The sequence below is a fragment of the Dermacentor andersoni genome, chromosome 1 (genome assembly GCF_023375885.2).
Source record: "Dermacentor andersoni chromosome 1, qqDerAnde1_hic_scaffold, whole genome shotgun sequence".
Taxonomy (NCBI): Eukaryota; Metazoa; Arthropoda; class Arachnida; order Ixodida; family Ixodidae; genus Dermacentor; species Dermacentor andersoni.
Genome location: NC_092814.1, coordinates 91,306,217 through 91,322,061, shown reverse-complemented (window position 1 = coordinate 91,322,061; position 15,845 = coordinate 91,306,217). Strand labels below are relative to the sequence as shown.

The following is a 15,845-nucleotide window of genomic DNA, read 5'->3' as shown; positions in this document are numbered from 1 at the left end:
GAGATCGGCTGCTAGAATATAGAGAAAAAATAATTATAAAGAAGAGGCGGGTCGATGATGGCGGCCGTGATGCCGGAAGATGTCTTCCCAGCAATATAGAAGCGGCTACGCCAGTAATGGTCGGCAATGTGAACACACCGGGGACTGTGGGTACATTTTACTAATCTTTTCTCTCTCTCTCTCTCTCTCTCTGTTTTTTTGTAATTGTCCTGACGTGGGAGCGGCCCGCTGCTCTACCGCCTTGAGCGGTAGCGTACCTCAGGACATAATTAAAGTTCTCTGTCTGTCTGTCTGTCTGTCTGTCTGTGTCTGTCTGTCTGTCTGTCTGTCTGTCTGTCTGTCTGTCTGTCTGTCTGTCCGTCCGTCCGTCCGTCTGTCCGTCCGTCCGTCCGTCCGCTGGCTTAAATTGCGCTCTGTTCTGTCCTCTTTTTCTTTTCTTGTGCATCGTACGCATCACGTTAATAATTCATGAAAACACAAACGCTGCTCGGCATCGGCTGTTTTGAGGTTATCGCTTGTCGACGTAAAAGCAAAGAATAACACTGCATTATGTAAGCTAGCCCATCTGCCCGCTCTCCACCTGTGGAAAACATGGGCCACTTGCTCCATGGAATTGGGCCGTAACTTTAGTGAAAACGTTAACACTGCGTGTGAGACTCGCTTTCACAGAGCTATTACCAGGTGTGGCGACTTCAAGCATTTTAACGCGATAGTGTTAAGGGCCCGCGTCGCAGAAAATCCGGCGTCGACGTCGCCGAAGTTGTCCGTAAGCGAAAATATCCGTACATGTTTATAAGTATATGTATATGCCACGCCTTGCTATATATGACATGCGGTATATGCGGATTATATTGCCACATCATTCTATCAATTAAGTTGCTGATACTTTGTCTTGCATTCTTGACAAGTAAGGTTATTCCTCGGAATTTTGAGAATGACAGCCCACAGACAAATGTTACGAAACAAAACATCGACAGCGCATGCCTTTTATGTTAAATCTTTTCAGACTGAAATATTAAACGTGCGAAAAAATAACAGGAACCTGAATATGATGCAATATTTTTGGCGCGGCTGTGCACTACCTCCGGGATCGGCCCACACAAGAGGCCGCGTTTCTACCGGAACGCTCGCCTTCGGGCGTAGCGTTCGCCGCCAGCGTTTCCCGGTAAACATTACGGTTACATAAGCTACGGGTTGCATAATGTCCGGCCGAGTCCTTTTGCTGGGACCGCGCGTTTCCGTTGGAAGAGACTGGCGACTCTTTATATATGATAGCGTGGAAAGTTATTTAGAATTCTTTTGTAGCTACTTCTGTAGCTCATTTCACACGCTTCAGGGCAAAACTTGCAGCTGTGCTCTTGAATGTGCGAAGAAACTTGGGAAACTTGAAGCAACCACAGAAGAGAGTATTTGGAAGCAGGCGGGTCCCGGCCTAAGCCAGTATTGACCTCTCCCGTTAGTCGTCGAGTTTTTGTTTGTATACCTGACAAATGAAAGGGGAAAATATATAGCTAAAAAAGACCGCCGGTGACCCGAACCCACAACCGCCGCGTCTGGTACGTTGAGAAAAGCAAAACGTGACTTAAGGCAGGTTCGCGTTGGAAAGTGGGTGCGTTTGTTTGATGGAGCTCTACAGCGCCCTTTTTCGTCTATGCACATCCGTCAGTCTGCAGTCTGTTGCGCTTAAGGAAGATGAAAAAAAAAAAAAATGAGAGAAAGCTGGGCACACTTTCGTGCAGCTAAAATAGATGGGCCGCGGAAGATGTGTCTTCTGAAAGATTTATGGCTGTTTAGCCTAGCTTGTTTTGCAGACGTGCGGGGATAAAATAACAATGTTGCGGAACTTCAGTGAGCTGATGTACATATACGACAAGCGCGCGCGGAAAACGGGTATACGTTTCTCAGAGGGCGCCCATGCAGTTTTAAAACGCAGCCATGTTTTTTTTTTTTTTTTTTAACCTCTAGCTGAATGAGCTCCTGTTCCATTCAGAGCCTTAACTTGATGCCTGCCCCCTCGCCTTTACAGCACGTGCCCTCCGTGCCCTACGTCAGCGTGCCTTGAGCTGTAGCAGGAGTGTGCGGGAGTTTTGTGGTTCACGATCGTTTTGAACGGCATTCTCTGCGCTAAATAGTGCCTGTGGGGCGGCATGCTTTCGATGATCGCGGTAGAATTGCAAACACGACGTTAAAAGAGCTGCATGTTATATTACAGCTCTGTGGTCGGCATTTTTCGTGTCCGCGTCGGTTAGCAAAAATGTGAGCCGATCCCGGCGGCAGTGCAGGGCAGGATCTGTGGCTCGTACCCCCGTAAGGCAGAGGCTTCAAGCACTCAGCAAAGTAAAGCTAAAAGTGCCTACATTCTTTGGAACCACGCATGCAACATACATGACGGCATTCATTTCAATAAAGAACAAGCACAAAACAGGCACTCGAACCTCATAATTGATGACAATGCGGAGCACGTAGCGCTCCCCGCATACGTTGCCCGGTAAGGATTAAAATTAAAATATGGGATTTCACGTGCCAAAACCACGATCCGATTATGAGGCACGCCATAGTGCGCTCCCAGAATGTGGGCGACCTGAGCTAGGTTTTTTAAAGTGCACCTAAATCTAACGTTTTCGCACTTCGCCCCCATCGAAATGCGGCTGCTGTGGCCGGGATTCGATCCCGCGACCTCGTGCTTAGCAGCCCAACACCATAGCCACTATAAGCAACCACGGCGGGTCCGGTAAAGATCACTGTTGCACAAGCTGCCGCGGTGGCGGCAGGTGCGACGTGGGGAATGGCGTCCCTAGCCTTTCGTATATAAAAGAACCAGCCTAGCAACTGATTTCGTTGTTGTAGCACCGAAATGAGTGTGCAACGCATAGTTAGGACTCACGAGGAGCAGCGTGAATACGAGCAGCGTCAAAGGGGGAAAAGAAAACGGCAATACGACCAGCGGCTGCGTGCTGCCAAAATTACAATTACTCCCATTACTACCTTTATTCTAAATTACCATTACTACCATTGCTCTATAGCAATAAATCATTGCATACTCCCCTCAGTAGTTGTAGTGGTGGTTTCCACCAGCTTCGCTGGACATCCACTTTCGCAGGGCTGGGATGGTGAGTCAGTTTAGAAGAGAGAGAAAGAGAAAGATCTGTTTGGAAGTAAAAGGTATTATGCAACAATGCTCTGTCACTTTATTGCCTTTCTTCACGCAGATTCAGCGCTTCTGCATTCTCTTAAACGAGAGCCGCGTTAAATCGTTATGGAGGGCGAGGCTAATCTTGTCCACGCCATGGAGTAAGCCAACTTTCTCCGCCGGCCGAATGCCACTTAGAGCAAAAAAGTTTGCTCTTGAATGTCCCTTTATGTGGCGAACCTGCCGAGCGCGAATGTCGACGCGGCGCGCTTGGCGACTGCAGCCGCGGCGACTTACGAGGGCAGCTCGCGAGATTGCAAACTGGTCGATCCAGCCGGCCGCGACACCGCCATCGATCACCACCGGTGTGCCCTTGGCAGCTTGGCTGCTATCGTGCTGTTTGCCCGATTCGTACTTTTTTCTTAAACAGTCGGCTCACTGGAGGAGGACAAGTGTCAGTGAAAATATAGACGCTTCTCAGTAGATAGTCGCTTTGCATCGTTGGAGCTCCGTCCGCGCGCGATTCCCTGAAACGTCGGCACCGAGCGAAGACGACGACGGGAAATCGACGCTGTAGTTTATTCTTAATCCCCCCTCCTCCCCTTTTCCTTTTTTTTTTTTGTACAAGCCTGTAGTTGGCATACTTATCGAGAGCCACCGCTGGAACCGACAAGCATATCCTACAAATAGGTTTAACGCGTATACGATTATCCGAGCAGCTGAAACGAGGATGCTCATGTGGATGTGTGGCTTGACGAACGAGAAAGTTTAAGATAGCATTCGGAATGATATCCAGGTACAGCGAAATTCGCAGTCATCACAGCCATGCAGAGTGGGGAAGAAAGACGGTTTGACTACGGATTGATAAGAGACGTCATGGTCAAACCTGTGCCCCTTGGTTCCGTAGCCCCTGAGAACAGTGCTAAGGAAACAAGAACGACGCAGTGTACGACATCCGTCGTATCGACCTCTGCCCTTTCTGTGACAGTTTATTCGTTAGCGTTGTTTTTCGACACCCGCCGTGGTTGCTCAGTGGTTACTGTGTTGGACTGCCGAGCACGAGGTCGCGGGATCGAGTCCTGGCCACGGCGGCCGCATTTCGATGGGGCCGAAATGCGAAAACACCCGTGGACTTAGATTTAGGTGCACGTTAAAGAACCTCAGGTGGTCAAAATTTTTGGACTCCTCCACTACGGCGTCTCTCATAATCATAAAGTGGTTTTGGCACGTAAAACCCCATAATTTACTTTTCTTTTTTTCCGTCGCAAGAAAAGGGGACAGGCGCCGTTCATGTGGAAGCCACTACAGGGCACGCAAAGTGGGGAAGCTCGCAAAAACATATTCGCTCCATGTAAAAACGTGGCATCACGTAGCATCTAAGAGAGGGGAGTATGGACACGTTGCCCTCGATGTAGCGCTTCTGGACGGCCTACCCTCGAGCCCTTCCTTATCCCTTTAGGCTAATGAGTTATCCTTTATGAATAAAGCTTAACCGGGACCTTTCAGCGCGTTCTAACAGGAAGGACGATGCACGCTTTGCAAACGCGGCTTTCGCCGGGTACCTCTTCGTTCTGGCTCGCACAGAAAGCGCACAAAAGGTGCAAAGGCGCCGGCGCTGACAACTGGCCACACGCGGACGACGCGAGGGGGTGCGCCAGCGTCCGGCCATCCCGGTGCGCTTGGGCGGGGCGGCTGTAGGGGCGCGGTCGCTCGGGGCTTTCCTCGCGGCCCTCTTCGCGAGAGAGATGAAAGGCCAGCCGCCCGCGAAACTGCTTTTGTTGCTGCCGCCTAGGGGCTTGAATGAACGGAATGTGTGCGTATACGTATGGTCTGGGAGACCCGCGACCATCTTAGCAGGCTTTCAGCCACCTTTTTTTTGGGGGAGGGGAGTGGGGGAGGAAGCCTGGAATTATCGGAAAATCGTGGGTGAGACGGGAAGACACAAATAGTTAGTGATGTCATGAAAACGACTACGTTAAATGCGTAGCTCAAAAAAAAAAAAGAAAAAACAATGGTTTTGTGTGTTTACCTAAGGAAACTTTACATTTCTATACCACAAACATTTACGGAGGGAGCACTGAGGAAGAATGCACGACTGGGAAGGTGATGGTCAGAGTTGCAAGCCACTTTATTAAATTCTGGGTTTTTACGTGCCAAAAACACGCTGCACGACAGTTTTTTGTATTCTCCCCCACCGTAATGCGGCTGGGATCGAACCCGCGACCTCGTGCTCAGCAGTTCGACGCCATAGCCACTCAGCTACCGCGGTATTCTTTTTTTTCCGATTTCGATTTTTTTTATATTTGCAGCGCATAACGGGCATGCCCGTTGAGTTTGCTCCTCCTTCAGTCATATAATTTTTCTCAAATAGCTGAAGGAAACCAGAAAAATTGAGGAAATTAGGGGAGGGGGAATTAAGCTGAGGATATCGAAGATAATTTTCAGTGTAAGCGAAGCCTCTATATTTTTGTGCCATAATGATCTTGTCTCTGTCCCTGTCTAGTTGAAGCGTCCTATTTTTGCGCGCTTGCTGCTCATCTGCACCTCGCAGTCCAGCGCAGCCGTAACGGCGAAACGAGTGACTGTACGTGAACTTCGCAAGAAACGTGGGTCTGTGTGTACTTTGCCGTGTATAAGTTGTTGCACAACACGCATCGCCGAGCGTATCCGTTCTGCTTCCGACCTGGGTCGATCCCGCATGTTGCGTACTATGGGCGCTATAACGTGAAACTATTCCAAACTTTTGTATGCCATTTCTGCAATCAGCCCTCCGCGATTGGTGAAAAACATTTTTGGACCACCCCCACTCCACCTGTCTGTCACGCGACGTCACGAAAACCGCGATAGCTCCCCATCTGATATGGCGTGTACACTCTGATTATACATGATTTAACTGAATAAAAGAAAACTAGTTATTTCTGATTCGACGCCTTTTCGCCATTAGCCCTCAGGTATTGGTCAAAAGTTTTCGGGCTGCACCCACTTCACCTGCGTGTCTATAGACGTCACAAAACCGCAAAGACTCACCGCGTCGAAGTGACGTGTATGCATTAAAGGTGCATTAATATGCCGAACAAAACTGAATTTTCTTCTGAATAGCCACAGGCTGCCCCGTTCCGAAAGGAATAAAAGATGGCTGCCGCCGATCGCTCAGGCTCTGGCTACTCGCACCTGCCAGAGAGCATGGGTTTATTTGCGTGTAATAAAGCTTTTTGCGTGGCCGTGTCACGTTTTCGAGCACTTTCGGCACGTTTAGGCTTCGTTCTGCCACCTCTTCTTTACTGAGGATCCGTTTTAGCGTCATTTCTTGATCTTCCATTGCATGCCGCCGCGATTGTCGACGAGCCACCGCAAGCTAAGTAAGGGAAAGCGAACCAATCGCAGACGCCGGCGCCACCCTCTTCATCCGGTTATCGATATTCAGTGCAGTGGATCGGCCCCATCGAATCCCTCTGCACTTGAGCATGCTCCTCGCCTCTTGTGGGCCAATTAGATAATACAAGCCGCGCCGTCCAGGCAGTGTTTTTCGTTATTCAAGCAAACAAAACTGACCTCCTATGAACGAGGGGAGCATTTGATTGGTTTGTTCAGACAACCCTGCGGGTGACCGCTCGATGCTTGCGTCGGCGGTTACGCAAATTTGACGTCAGGAGATTGGAATAAAAACATATTGGAATAGTTTTACATTATAGGGTGAAGTAACTCGAGAAGCAGTTGGCAAGGAACGAACGCTTTATTAAAGGTTAGTGTAGCTTTTATAGTCTTTATCTTGTGACGTCAGCCGCAGCCACTGCCGATTCACAAGAGGCAACGCCGGTGAATCTAACAAAACAACACGTGTCAGCGGCGCATGCTGATTCACAACATAGGGCGCTATGTTAACTGGACTGATTCCGAAGGCCAGCCATTCCAGGTTCTAGGAATGCCATTTGATTTTGGGATGCATTTCAGCTAAATCTTCAAAAAGACTCATCCAAATCTATATTCTGTGCGATATCTGGTGCCAACTGTATCTGAGGCAATGTCAATTTGATATATGTTTCACTTATCGGATGCATAGCCTGTGGGAGACACGAAAATGTATCTTGGAGCGAAACGCCGAACATATGATTTCATAAGCAACTCATTTGAATCGAATGGTCGCCCAACTGAAGGACATTTCATCCAGAGCGATGCTTTATATATTTTGAGGTGTCTATGGTCCTTACCAATGTTTTAGTGTTTCTTGTAAACCTTGGCCGTTGCCTTGAACAGCATGCCTGTGAATGATGAATAGGAGGAACTTTGGGGTTCTTTCCAAGTGTCTGCGTTGCCGTGCAAGTGGAATACTCATTAGTTAGTTTGTCTGTTTAATTGTTGCTCGCATAAGTAATCTGTGCCCTGTAATAAATGCCACGAAACACGCCTGTTGTCATATGGGTAGCGCATCGGGCTACTTTGCTGGTGTATACCTGGTTGAAGTCCTTCCGTCGGACACGTAGCTTTCTTTTTTGTTGAGCGAGTGCTTGTGCTAAATCCCTTGCTGAACCTATCCGGCGAGAAACGCAGCCAGCTAGCCACGTATAAGCCCGGGGAGTATGCGAACAAAGCTTAGGTGTTATTTTGCTGGACTGTGTGCTTAGAAATAATGAAAGCATACCGCAAGGTGTTGCTGCTTGCGCCTTCGCGTCGTGGAGCCTCATTTGCTGTCAGTCGATGGGCTCTGATGGCTACAAGACGACTCACGCCGCGTTGCGCGTGGCCCCTTGCCGCTGGCACCTATGGCGGCTTCTAGAAGGCCTACAACAGGGCACGTTCCGATACGAATCCCGCGCATTACTTGACCGTCTACATGGGACCACTGTTTAAGCTAGAAACGTGTGCTTGTAACCGCAATTCGGAGGTTGTGACGAAGCGAGTTGGAAATTCCTTTAGACATATAGGGAAGATGTACCTGAAGAATAAGTAATTTCCTTGGGGATCGCTTTTATCGGAGAAGCTTGGGAGAAACTTACATCTTGAAATGACTCGAGGTAGTAGTCACATCATAAGAAGCCAACAAACACTGACACCATGCAAGGACAACATAGGGGAAATTACTTGTGCTTAATAAATGAAATAAAGAAACGATAAATTAATGGAAATCAAAGTGGATGATAAATGCGAAGGTTGTGGGATCGTTCCCCACCTGCGGCAAGTTGTTTTTTTCATCCACTTTGATTTCCATTAATTTATCGTTTCTTTATTTCATTTATTAAGCACAAGTAATTGGTGTCAGTATTTGTTGGCTACTTATGACTAATAAAAATGGGGCCCCTCGGTTAACCCCCTTTCTTCTCGAGGTAGTAAGTGGACGTTATGAAAATTGGCAAGCAGCGATCCCCTCGATCGCACCTCAAACATGTGGGCGTGGGAGTTGCAGTTGCGCATTGGTTGCGCTCTTCGGCGGCAGTTTCGGTGTTGGCCAGATTTTATCACTATTTGGCAATTAGCAGCGTCAGCGTTTTTCATGTCTGGAACCGTTTATTAACTCCTCGGATGACGGTCATTTCGATGGACGTTTCGCGCCTTTGTTTAGACGGCACTCCGGCCGTGGAAGTACGTACGTCTGGAAACGGAACGGAATCTCGTTTTCCCATCATCAGTTCGGCAGTCATTTCGTGACTGGTCACGGCCTGCTTCAGCGTCATTTACAACAAGGATTGCTTAAAAAAAAATTCTTTCTTTATTCGGCCGTGCGGGCGCGTGCAACGGCCGCTCTGGAGACAAGCTTTTTCTATCAACTCCGACGCAGAACTGCCTGGCGCGGGCGCTGTACGACAACATCGCCGAGTCTCCGGAGGAGTTGGCCTTCCGCAAGAATGACGTGCTCACGGTGCTGGAGCAGAACCCGGGTGACCTGGAGGGCTGGTGGCTCTGCGCGCTCCGGGGCCGCCAGGGCTTGGCCCCGGGCAACCGGCTGCGCCTCATGCCCGGCATGTACGACCCGACCGGCTTGGGTTACGCGGCGGGGCCCCCCGACCTCGCGGCCGCCGTGCCCCCAGCGCCGCCCGCGGGCACCTACCCGGGGCCCGGTCAGCGCCACGCACGACGCCGCTCGTGGCGGGTGGACCCCAACAAGGTGCGTCACCGAGAGGGCGGATTGGATGGATGGATGTTATCGGCATTTTTCTTTGAAGCGGCTTGGGACCTTGTGTCACGAAGCTCGTTATATTAACGTTTGTTCAGCGTTTGCATTCGGCCCTCACGATTCGTTGTTCTTTTCATTGTGTGCGTCCCATACCTTTGCGCCACCAATACGCATCCCAGTCGTCTTTTTCTATTCTCCCCCGATGATTCATCCACTTTTCCTGTATTGTCCACCGGCAGGTGACTATACGTCGTCATTCATCCGTGGGTGGATACTATACGACCTACTAACAAAACATACAGGGTGTTTCAGCGAACACTTTCAAAAATCTTTAGAAGTTGCCTGTGGCAGATGTCATAATTTCATGAGCTGGTCTACTCGAAGCGGCGGACGCTACTTACACAAAAATTGATATGCAAAATCGACTAATTAACTTTCTAGCTGATTATCTTATGAGCCATATATCAATTTACTAATTCTAGCAGTGAACTTCGCAAGGCGGATCCACTTGGAACGAATTCTCAGGACGACACCAGTTTCGATATATAAATTCCTGAACTTTGCGGAGAAATGCATTGTAGTTCCAGTTAATTTGTTGCACTTCATGCACTGAAGCACACAAGTAACTGGAACGCCAATGTATTTCTCCGCAAAGTTCGGGAATTTATATCCCGAAACTGGTGTCGTCCTGAGAATTCGTTCCAAGTGGATCCGCCTTGTGAAGTTGACTGCTATAATTAATAAATTGAAATATGGCTCATAAGATAATTAGCTAAAAAGTTAATTAGTCGATTTTGCATATCAATTTTTTTTGCAATGGTGTCCGCCGCTTCGAGTAGACTGGCTCATAAACTAGAATTGAGCTATCTGCCACAGGCAACCTTTAAAAAATTTTGGGAGTGTTCGCTGAAAGACCCTGTATATGTGTAATGGTTTCTGTGCTATTTCTACACACTATGTATGTGACAGTCATCAGCAAAATTTCAATAACTCTGCCTTCTCAGGCATCCAGGATCTGGCATCGAACAGTAGTGCACACCTCTTTCAATTACAAAAGTTTCCCCTTTTGATATCATTATTTGTTTTTTAATATTTCATACCTGGCTTCTTCTCTATTGCACGGACAGAGTAAAACGGTTTTGCATCTCAGACTTTATGCTTGGCAGTATATTCTCTTCCTTTGTACACAGCGTTAGCATAATACTTACTGGTTAACTTCTTTTCTCCACTGTGAGTCTACCTTTTCCTTTTTTTCCTTTTTTTTTATAAACGCCTAAATACACTAGCCGCCCTTCTATTTTCCTTCATATTTCACGTTCATGTTTCCGAGCAGATTTTTCTCTGAGCCTGTTGCACTTCAAAGTCCTAGGTCTCATTCTACTGCTTCATTTGTAATTTTTTGATGCGCACCTGAATCTAAAGTCTTTCACTAGTCCGTTCGGCCATGGCGGCCACATTTCGATGGGGGCAAAATGTGAAAATGCCAGTGTACTTAGATTTAGGTATACGTTAGAGAACCCCAGGTGGTCCAAATTTCCAGATTCCCCCACTACGGTGTGCCTCATAATCAGAAAGTGGCTTTGGCGCGTAAAACCCCCATAATTTTTTTTTACTAGCCCATTCATTAATCTTTAACTCAATTGTACTTGAGATTTTAAACAACACCGAGCTTCTAAACGCAAGCCTGGAACCGCGGCTCCTTTCACACATACCTCGCCTTAATTACTTCGTACATAATTGTCAACAACCATAACACGAAGCATTTAACATGAAGTTTGTGGGAAGAAAGTAATTTCATTGCTTCCACTGCAAACGTTGGTCAATCCTCCCTTGTAGGTATGTGACATTTAAAAGGGAACAACAGCAAAGCAGCTCATGTTTGATATTGAAAGTAAATGTTCTTGATTTCCTTTTGGTCACGTGAATCTGTTTTTATAATTCAGAGTCTACATTTCTATTTCATTTAATTGTACACCACTGTGATAAAGCTTCGAGGAAGTTTCTTTTACCACTGGAGAATATGATGAGGATCAATTTTAAATGCTTAGAATGTATTACTATATGTGCCTGCTTCCTGATGAGCCACGTTGAAAACCACAGCAATGCTACAGCCTGCCACTTTCAGATTGGCAACAGGACTGTGTACACTTACAAAAGTTATAACATGGCTGAGTAGGAAGTTTAAGCAATATGTATTGATACAAATTTCTGGAGGCGGTAGTAGACGTAAACTGAAAACCATGTTGATTTTGTTCCAAATAAAGAAGTTATGGCTTGCAGTTTTCTTTCGGTTCATGCAGAAATAATGTTTTCATTTTAGTTGAGTGCCAATTTTATGCTCTTCATACTACCTGCTGCAGCGCTGAAGTATGGACAAAGTATGGGGCATATTGGCTTAGATTTGCAGTACTGGGCACTTTAGCCCCCACGTAGGTTCCACCCAACTAGGTTTTGACATGCTGGGCCAGACTTTTTTCTAGCCCCTGACCAAGGCTGATTTTCTAGTTGTGAACTTCAGTTGTTTGAGGTAGTGGTCGATGCTGTAAGCTTTCGGGATGCTTTTCATTGGAACCCAACACTATCATCTGTGTTGCTAGGGGTGCCCTTTGGCCAGTCCATTAGCCCAGTGACTCCAAATGATCTAAGCAGACCCAAGTAGTGTGAGCCCTTGAACTGCTCAGCTACTTGCTGCATCGCTGGTCCATCGACCAAGAGCCTCGCCACACCAGCAACGTTCGCAATGCACTATCCAGCTTCCATTGGCCTAGCCTTTCTTAGGCCCTCATGATGTCTCTGCCGTTCACTTGTCTGTTAAGACTGCATGCACACTCACCCACGGCAGGCAGCCACTCAGCCTCGCCATGAAGAATCGTGGCAGTCGCCTCTGCAAGATCATTACAAGGTGTGGAGTTTCCTACTATTATAGTAGATAACTATATCCTTCAAAGGTACATAATCCAACATACATCAACTACTCATGACCATATAAGTGCAATAGAATACCATGAGGCTTAGTGCTAATACCAGGAAGCGATAGTGTTTGCATAAGTGCAATTAGAAGCACCAACTACAGTCAACTTCCATCAATTTGACCCTGACGGGACTGACAAAATTGATGGAATTATCTGGCGGGTTGAATTAAACAAGATGCATAAAAAATGACCAACCCTTCCCCTACCAGAAAATGAGGGTAAGTGAAGCTTGTCCTGTGTGCACCTGACCTTCGTCATGATTAAGTAACATATAGGTAACGGTGCCAGATTGCTTCGGCCTCAAACTCCCTCAACGTGGGAGCTTCTTCTCATTGCTATCGGATTGCCTGGGCTTGAGCGGCTCTAACGGTGGGATCGGCACACCGACGGCAAGCCCTTTCACGGGGTAGTTCGCGCCGCCGCTCGTCGAAGGCTGCCAGTTCCTCGGGGGAACGCACAACATGTGGCCGTCCAATCCGTTTTCCGAGAGTGAACTGAACGGAAATAAGCCGGTGGGGGGGCAACGTGCACGACACCCTTTCCCATAGAGTTTCTCACTATATTACCTAGAGGGAAATCTGGTGCTGCTGCCCTGTGGTATGCATGGGAATGCCAGTATATTGTGACTTCAGATTGGCATCGTTCTCGAAGAGCCAGGACACTTTAAAAATGTGCGCGTGGCAAGCACCATTCCGTCTGTCACAATGATTCATTCTCTACTGAAACAGCACGTAAAAAGCTCTTTTAGCTTTATTATTACACATGAATATGTTTTGTCTAATTATGAGAATTTGTTATTGCATGTACCATTATATGAAACGTAAAAAGTGTCAGCGAGCTGTTAAAGTTGGAGGACAGATGACAAGATTCGCGCTCACTTTGGAACAGTTTGTCGTCTGTTCTCGCTTTTCTTCGCTTGCATGGTTATGCATTGTAGGGGAGTAAACTTCATTTGAAGATGTAATATGGGTGAATGAAAACCTTTTATGAAGATTTTACTTTAAGAACGCATTATTTGTGTAGCCATATCCACATTTTAGATGAAGCCTCTTACAACACCAGCCAACACAAGCCTCGCAGACACATGTACCATCATTCCCATAACGGCACAGCGCCCCTTAGAAAACTCCCATAGACAGTGGCGCCAGGTTTCCCTCTAGCTGTTATAGTGAGAAACTCTATCCCCTTTCCCTCCCCGGCGGAAGCGAAACGGCTCTGGTTGGTTGTGTGCATGGCATGAGCGTGTGCCTATATGCAGCTGGAATGCTTGCTAATGACTAATGCTCGGCGCTGGCGCAGCTGTCAACTAATCAAACTGCCCTTTCTCGCAGCTCCTCTGCTCTAGGAGCAACTGGGTTTTTGCGTGACCAGACCGCCACCGATACTTGTGAGCTAATACAAGCTTTGCTTGAAAAATGTCAGAACACACCACCGATTCATTTGGCAAGTATTTGCCAGAATCTAACACGCACCCACTTTCTCTGTGTCTGAAGTAGAAAACTAACGTGACAGTTACATTAAAACTCCTGAACAAAGCAGAAATCTAACGTGCACCCGATTTTCTATCAGGAAAATTGTGTTGAACAATGGTGGTGGATTTCTTAGCTTCGCCGCTGTACACTTGTGCTATGCGGTAAAGCATACGAGCACCACAGGCATACGAACGTCGCAAAGGTAGTTTTAGTTTCGCATCCGATTGCACCGCGCAGGCAATTTTCGGCCCAATATTCTTGGGAAAAAAGAAATAAAAGGGGCGCGTTAAAATCGCATAAATACCGTAATCAGACATAGTGAGCTACGGTTATTGCTTGAAAATCTTCCTAAGGCAGGCCGATAATAGGCCATTTCGACGGGAGATGACGTACATTCAACGCATTCACTGACCCCTAATCTCTGCCGATTCAAGTTATCCGGGGAAGGCCAATTTTAGTATCGAAATAACAAAAGTTCGGGCCTATAGAAATGCATGGACATCGGTTGGGAACTTCGGTCGTGATCGAATTAATCGAATAATTAAATTAACCGGAGTCGAATTAACAGAAATCTACTCTGTCTCTCTAACCGCCCAAGCTGCGTGGTGGAGGTTGTACTGCCTAGTCGTGGCCCGAGTGCTCGTACCATGGAGAAGTGTGGACATTTATCAGGCACTATCGTTATTCTCTTAACTACAAGCATCGTTTGTAGTTATGATTGACGTACCCAACACAGCGCTAAGTGATAGCCATGCAGAAAATTTGCGACTTTATTAGTGTTCCTGTGAGTTGCGCAAATGTTTTCTGCATACCGTCACACAGTTAAAACAGGCTCCATCGCGCTGCAGAGAAACCGACACGTCAGAGGCAACACCAAGACGTTGTGTATAATGATCCAGCGTATCAAGCGAAATGGACGTCACCATTGTTATGTTCATAGAGTTTCCTGTGGTCATTGCTATGACGTCATCATCTTTTTTCTTGGTGCCAGTGGTCGCAAGTTGGCAGATGTTTGCACATCTTTGGCTCCCTACAGAAACCATGTAGTGCAGGGGCTCTAGAGTTTACCTAGGAGCCTTTAAAAGAAAATTTCTGAAGTGGAAATGACATCTTAAAAGTAAAGCTGCACCACTGCCATATTACTAGAAGCATTGTCGGAGTTGTCGAACGATCCCACCGCTATCAACCAGATGTAGGGATTGGAGCGGTCGTAGTTGTAGGGAGGACCTTGGGGCGACAGGACTAGGCGAGCAGGATTATTTAGATTATTTACATCTTAGACAAGACATACATCGACAGTCTAGCGTGACTCCCAAATGGAGCACGCAAGACGACGCATACAGCAAACAGCTTACGAGCACACAGCTCACGAGTACATTTCGAGCACGACAACGAGCACACAGCTCACGAGTACATTTCTAGCAGGACAACGAGCACACACTAGCAGCCGACAATCGCTGCTTATAAGCACTCCACTCGACGTCATAGTTCGAAGTCATTGAAGATGACCTGCCCTTTTGGAGGAGGCGGGCTCACATACACGTGTTGCACAGGTTTCAGTGCAGCCTCGAGGGCCGACGACCTTTGCAGAACAGCTGTCGTCTCTAAATTCCAGAGTGGACTTCGCACAGGGGCCTCCACCGCGGTCTATTGTCTGGCGTCTCGAAAAGCGCATGGGAAGGAGCCTTCATCGGCTTTCCCGCGGCAACTCCCCCACCCGTAGCAGATCAGGTCCGCATTGTCGTGTTGCGCACAAAGCCTGCTTCGTCGAACTCCTTCACTCGCAACGGCGACGAGGCTAGAGGTTGGCGGCGGCGTTCCAAGATGAGGTTACCACCGCTGGCGTAAATGGCTGGCAAACTTGCACTGCAGCTGGCCATTCTTAACAGCATGAAGAAACGTTATCATATTGTGAAGAATATAGGAAGTTATTTCTTCCTATTGCCTTGCGGGTCCCGCTCAACAATTACCATAGTGTCATGGGTTTTAGGTTGAAACTTGAATGTCTTGGGAAATTTTGTCAGATTAAGATCAATAAGTCTGCCGATGTATTGAAGGATGACATTGTTGCCTTGTTTTATCACAATTTTCCTGTGACATGAGTGGCATAGATAATGACAGTGCCAGTGAGAATGCACAAGATGATCCCTGCCTGACATTAA

General features: G+C 47.4%; 1 protein-coding gene across 4 annotated transcripts in view; it reads left to right on the top strand.

Moving 5' to 3' along the window:
* Positions 1-15,845, top strand: part of p130CAS (Serine_rich_CAS and FAT-like_CAS_C domain-containing protein p130CAS) — a 122,186-nt gene that overhangs the window by 84,596 nt on the left and 21,745 nt on the right. For all 4 annotated transcript variants that reach the window (XM_055061769.2, XM_050191720.3, XM_050191719.3 and 1 more), the window contains exon 2: positions 8,904-9,230. In XM_055061769.2, the coding sequence (XP_054917744.1) occupies positions 8,904-9,230 (327 nt within the window). The remainder of the gene's footprint in view (positions 1-8,903; positions 9,231-15,845) is intronic.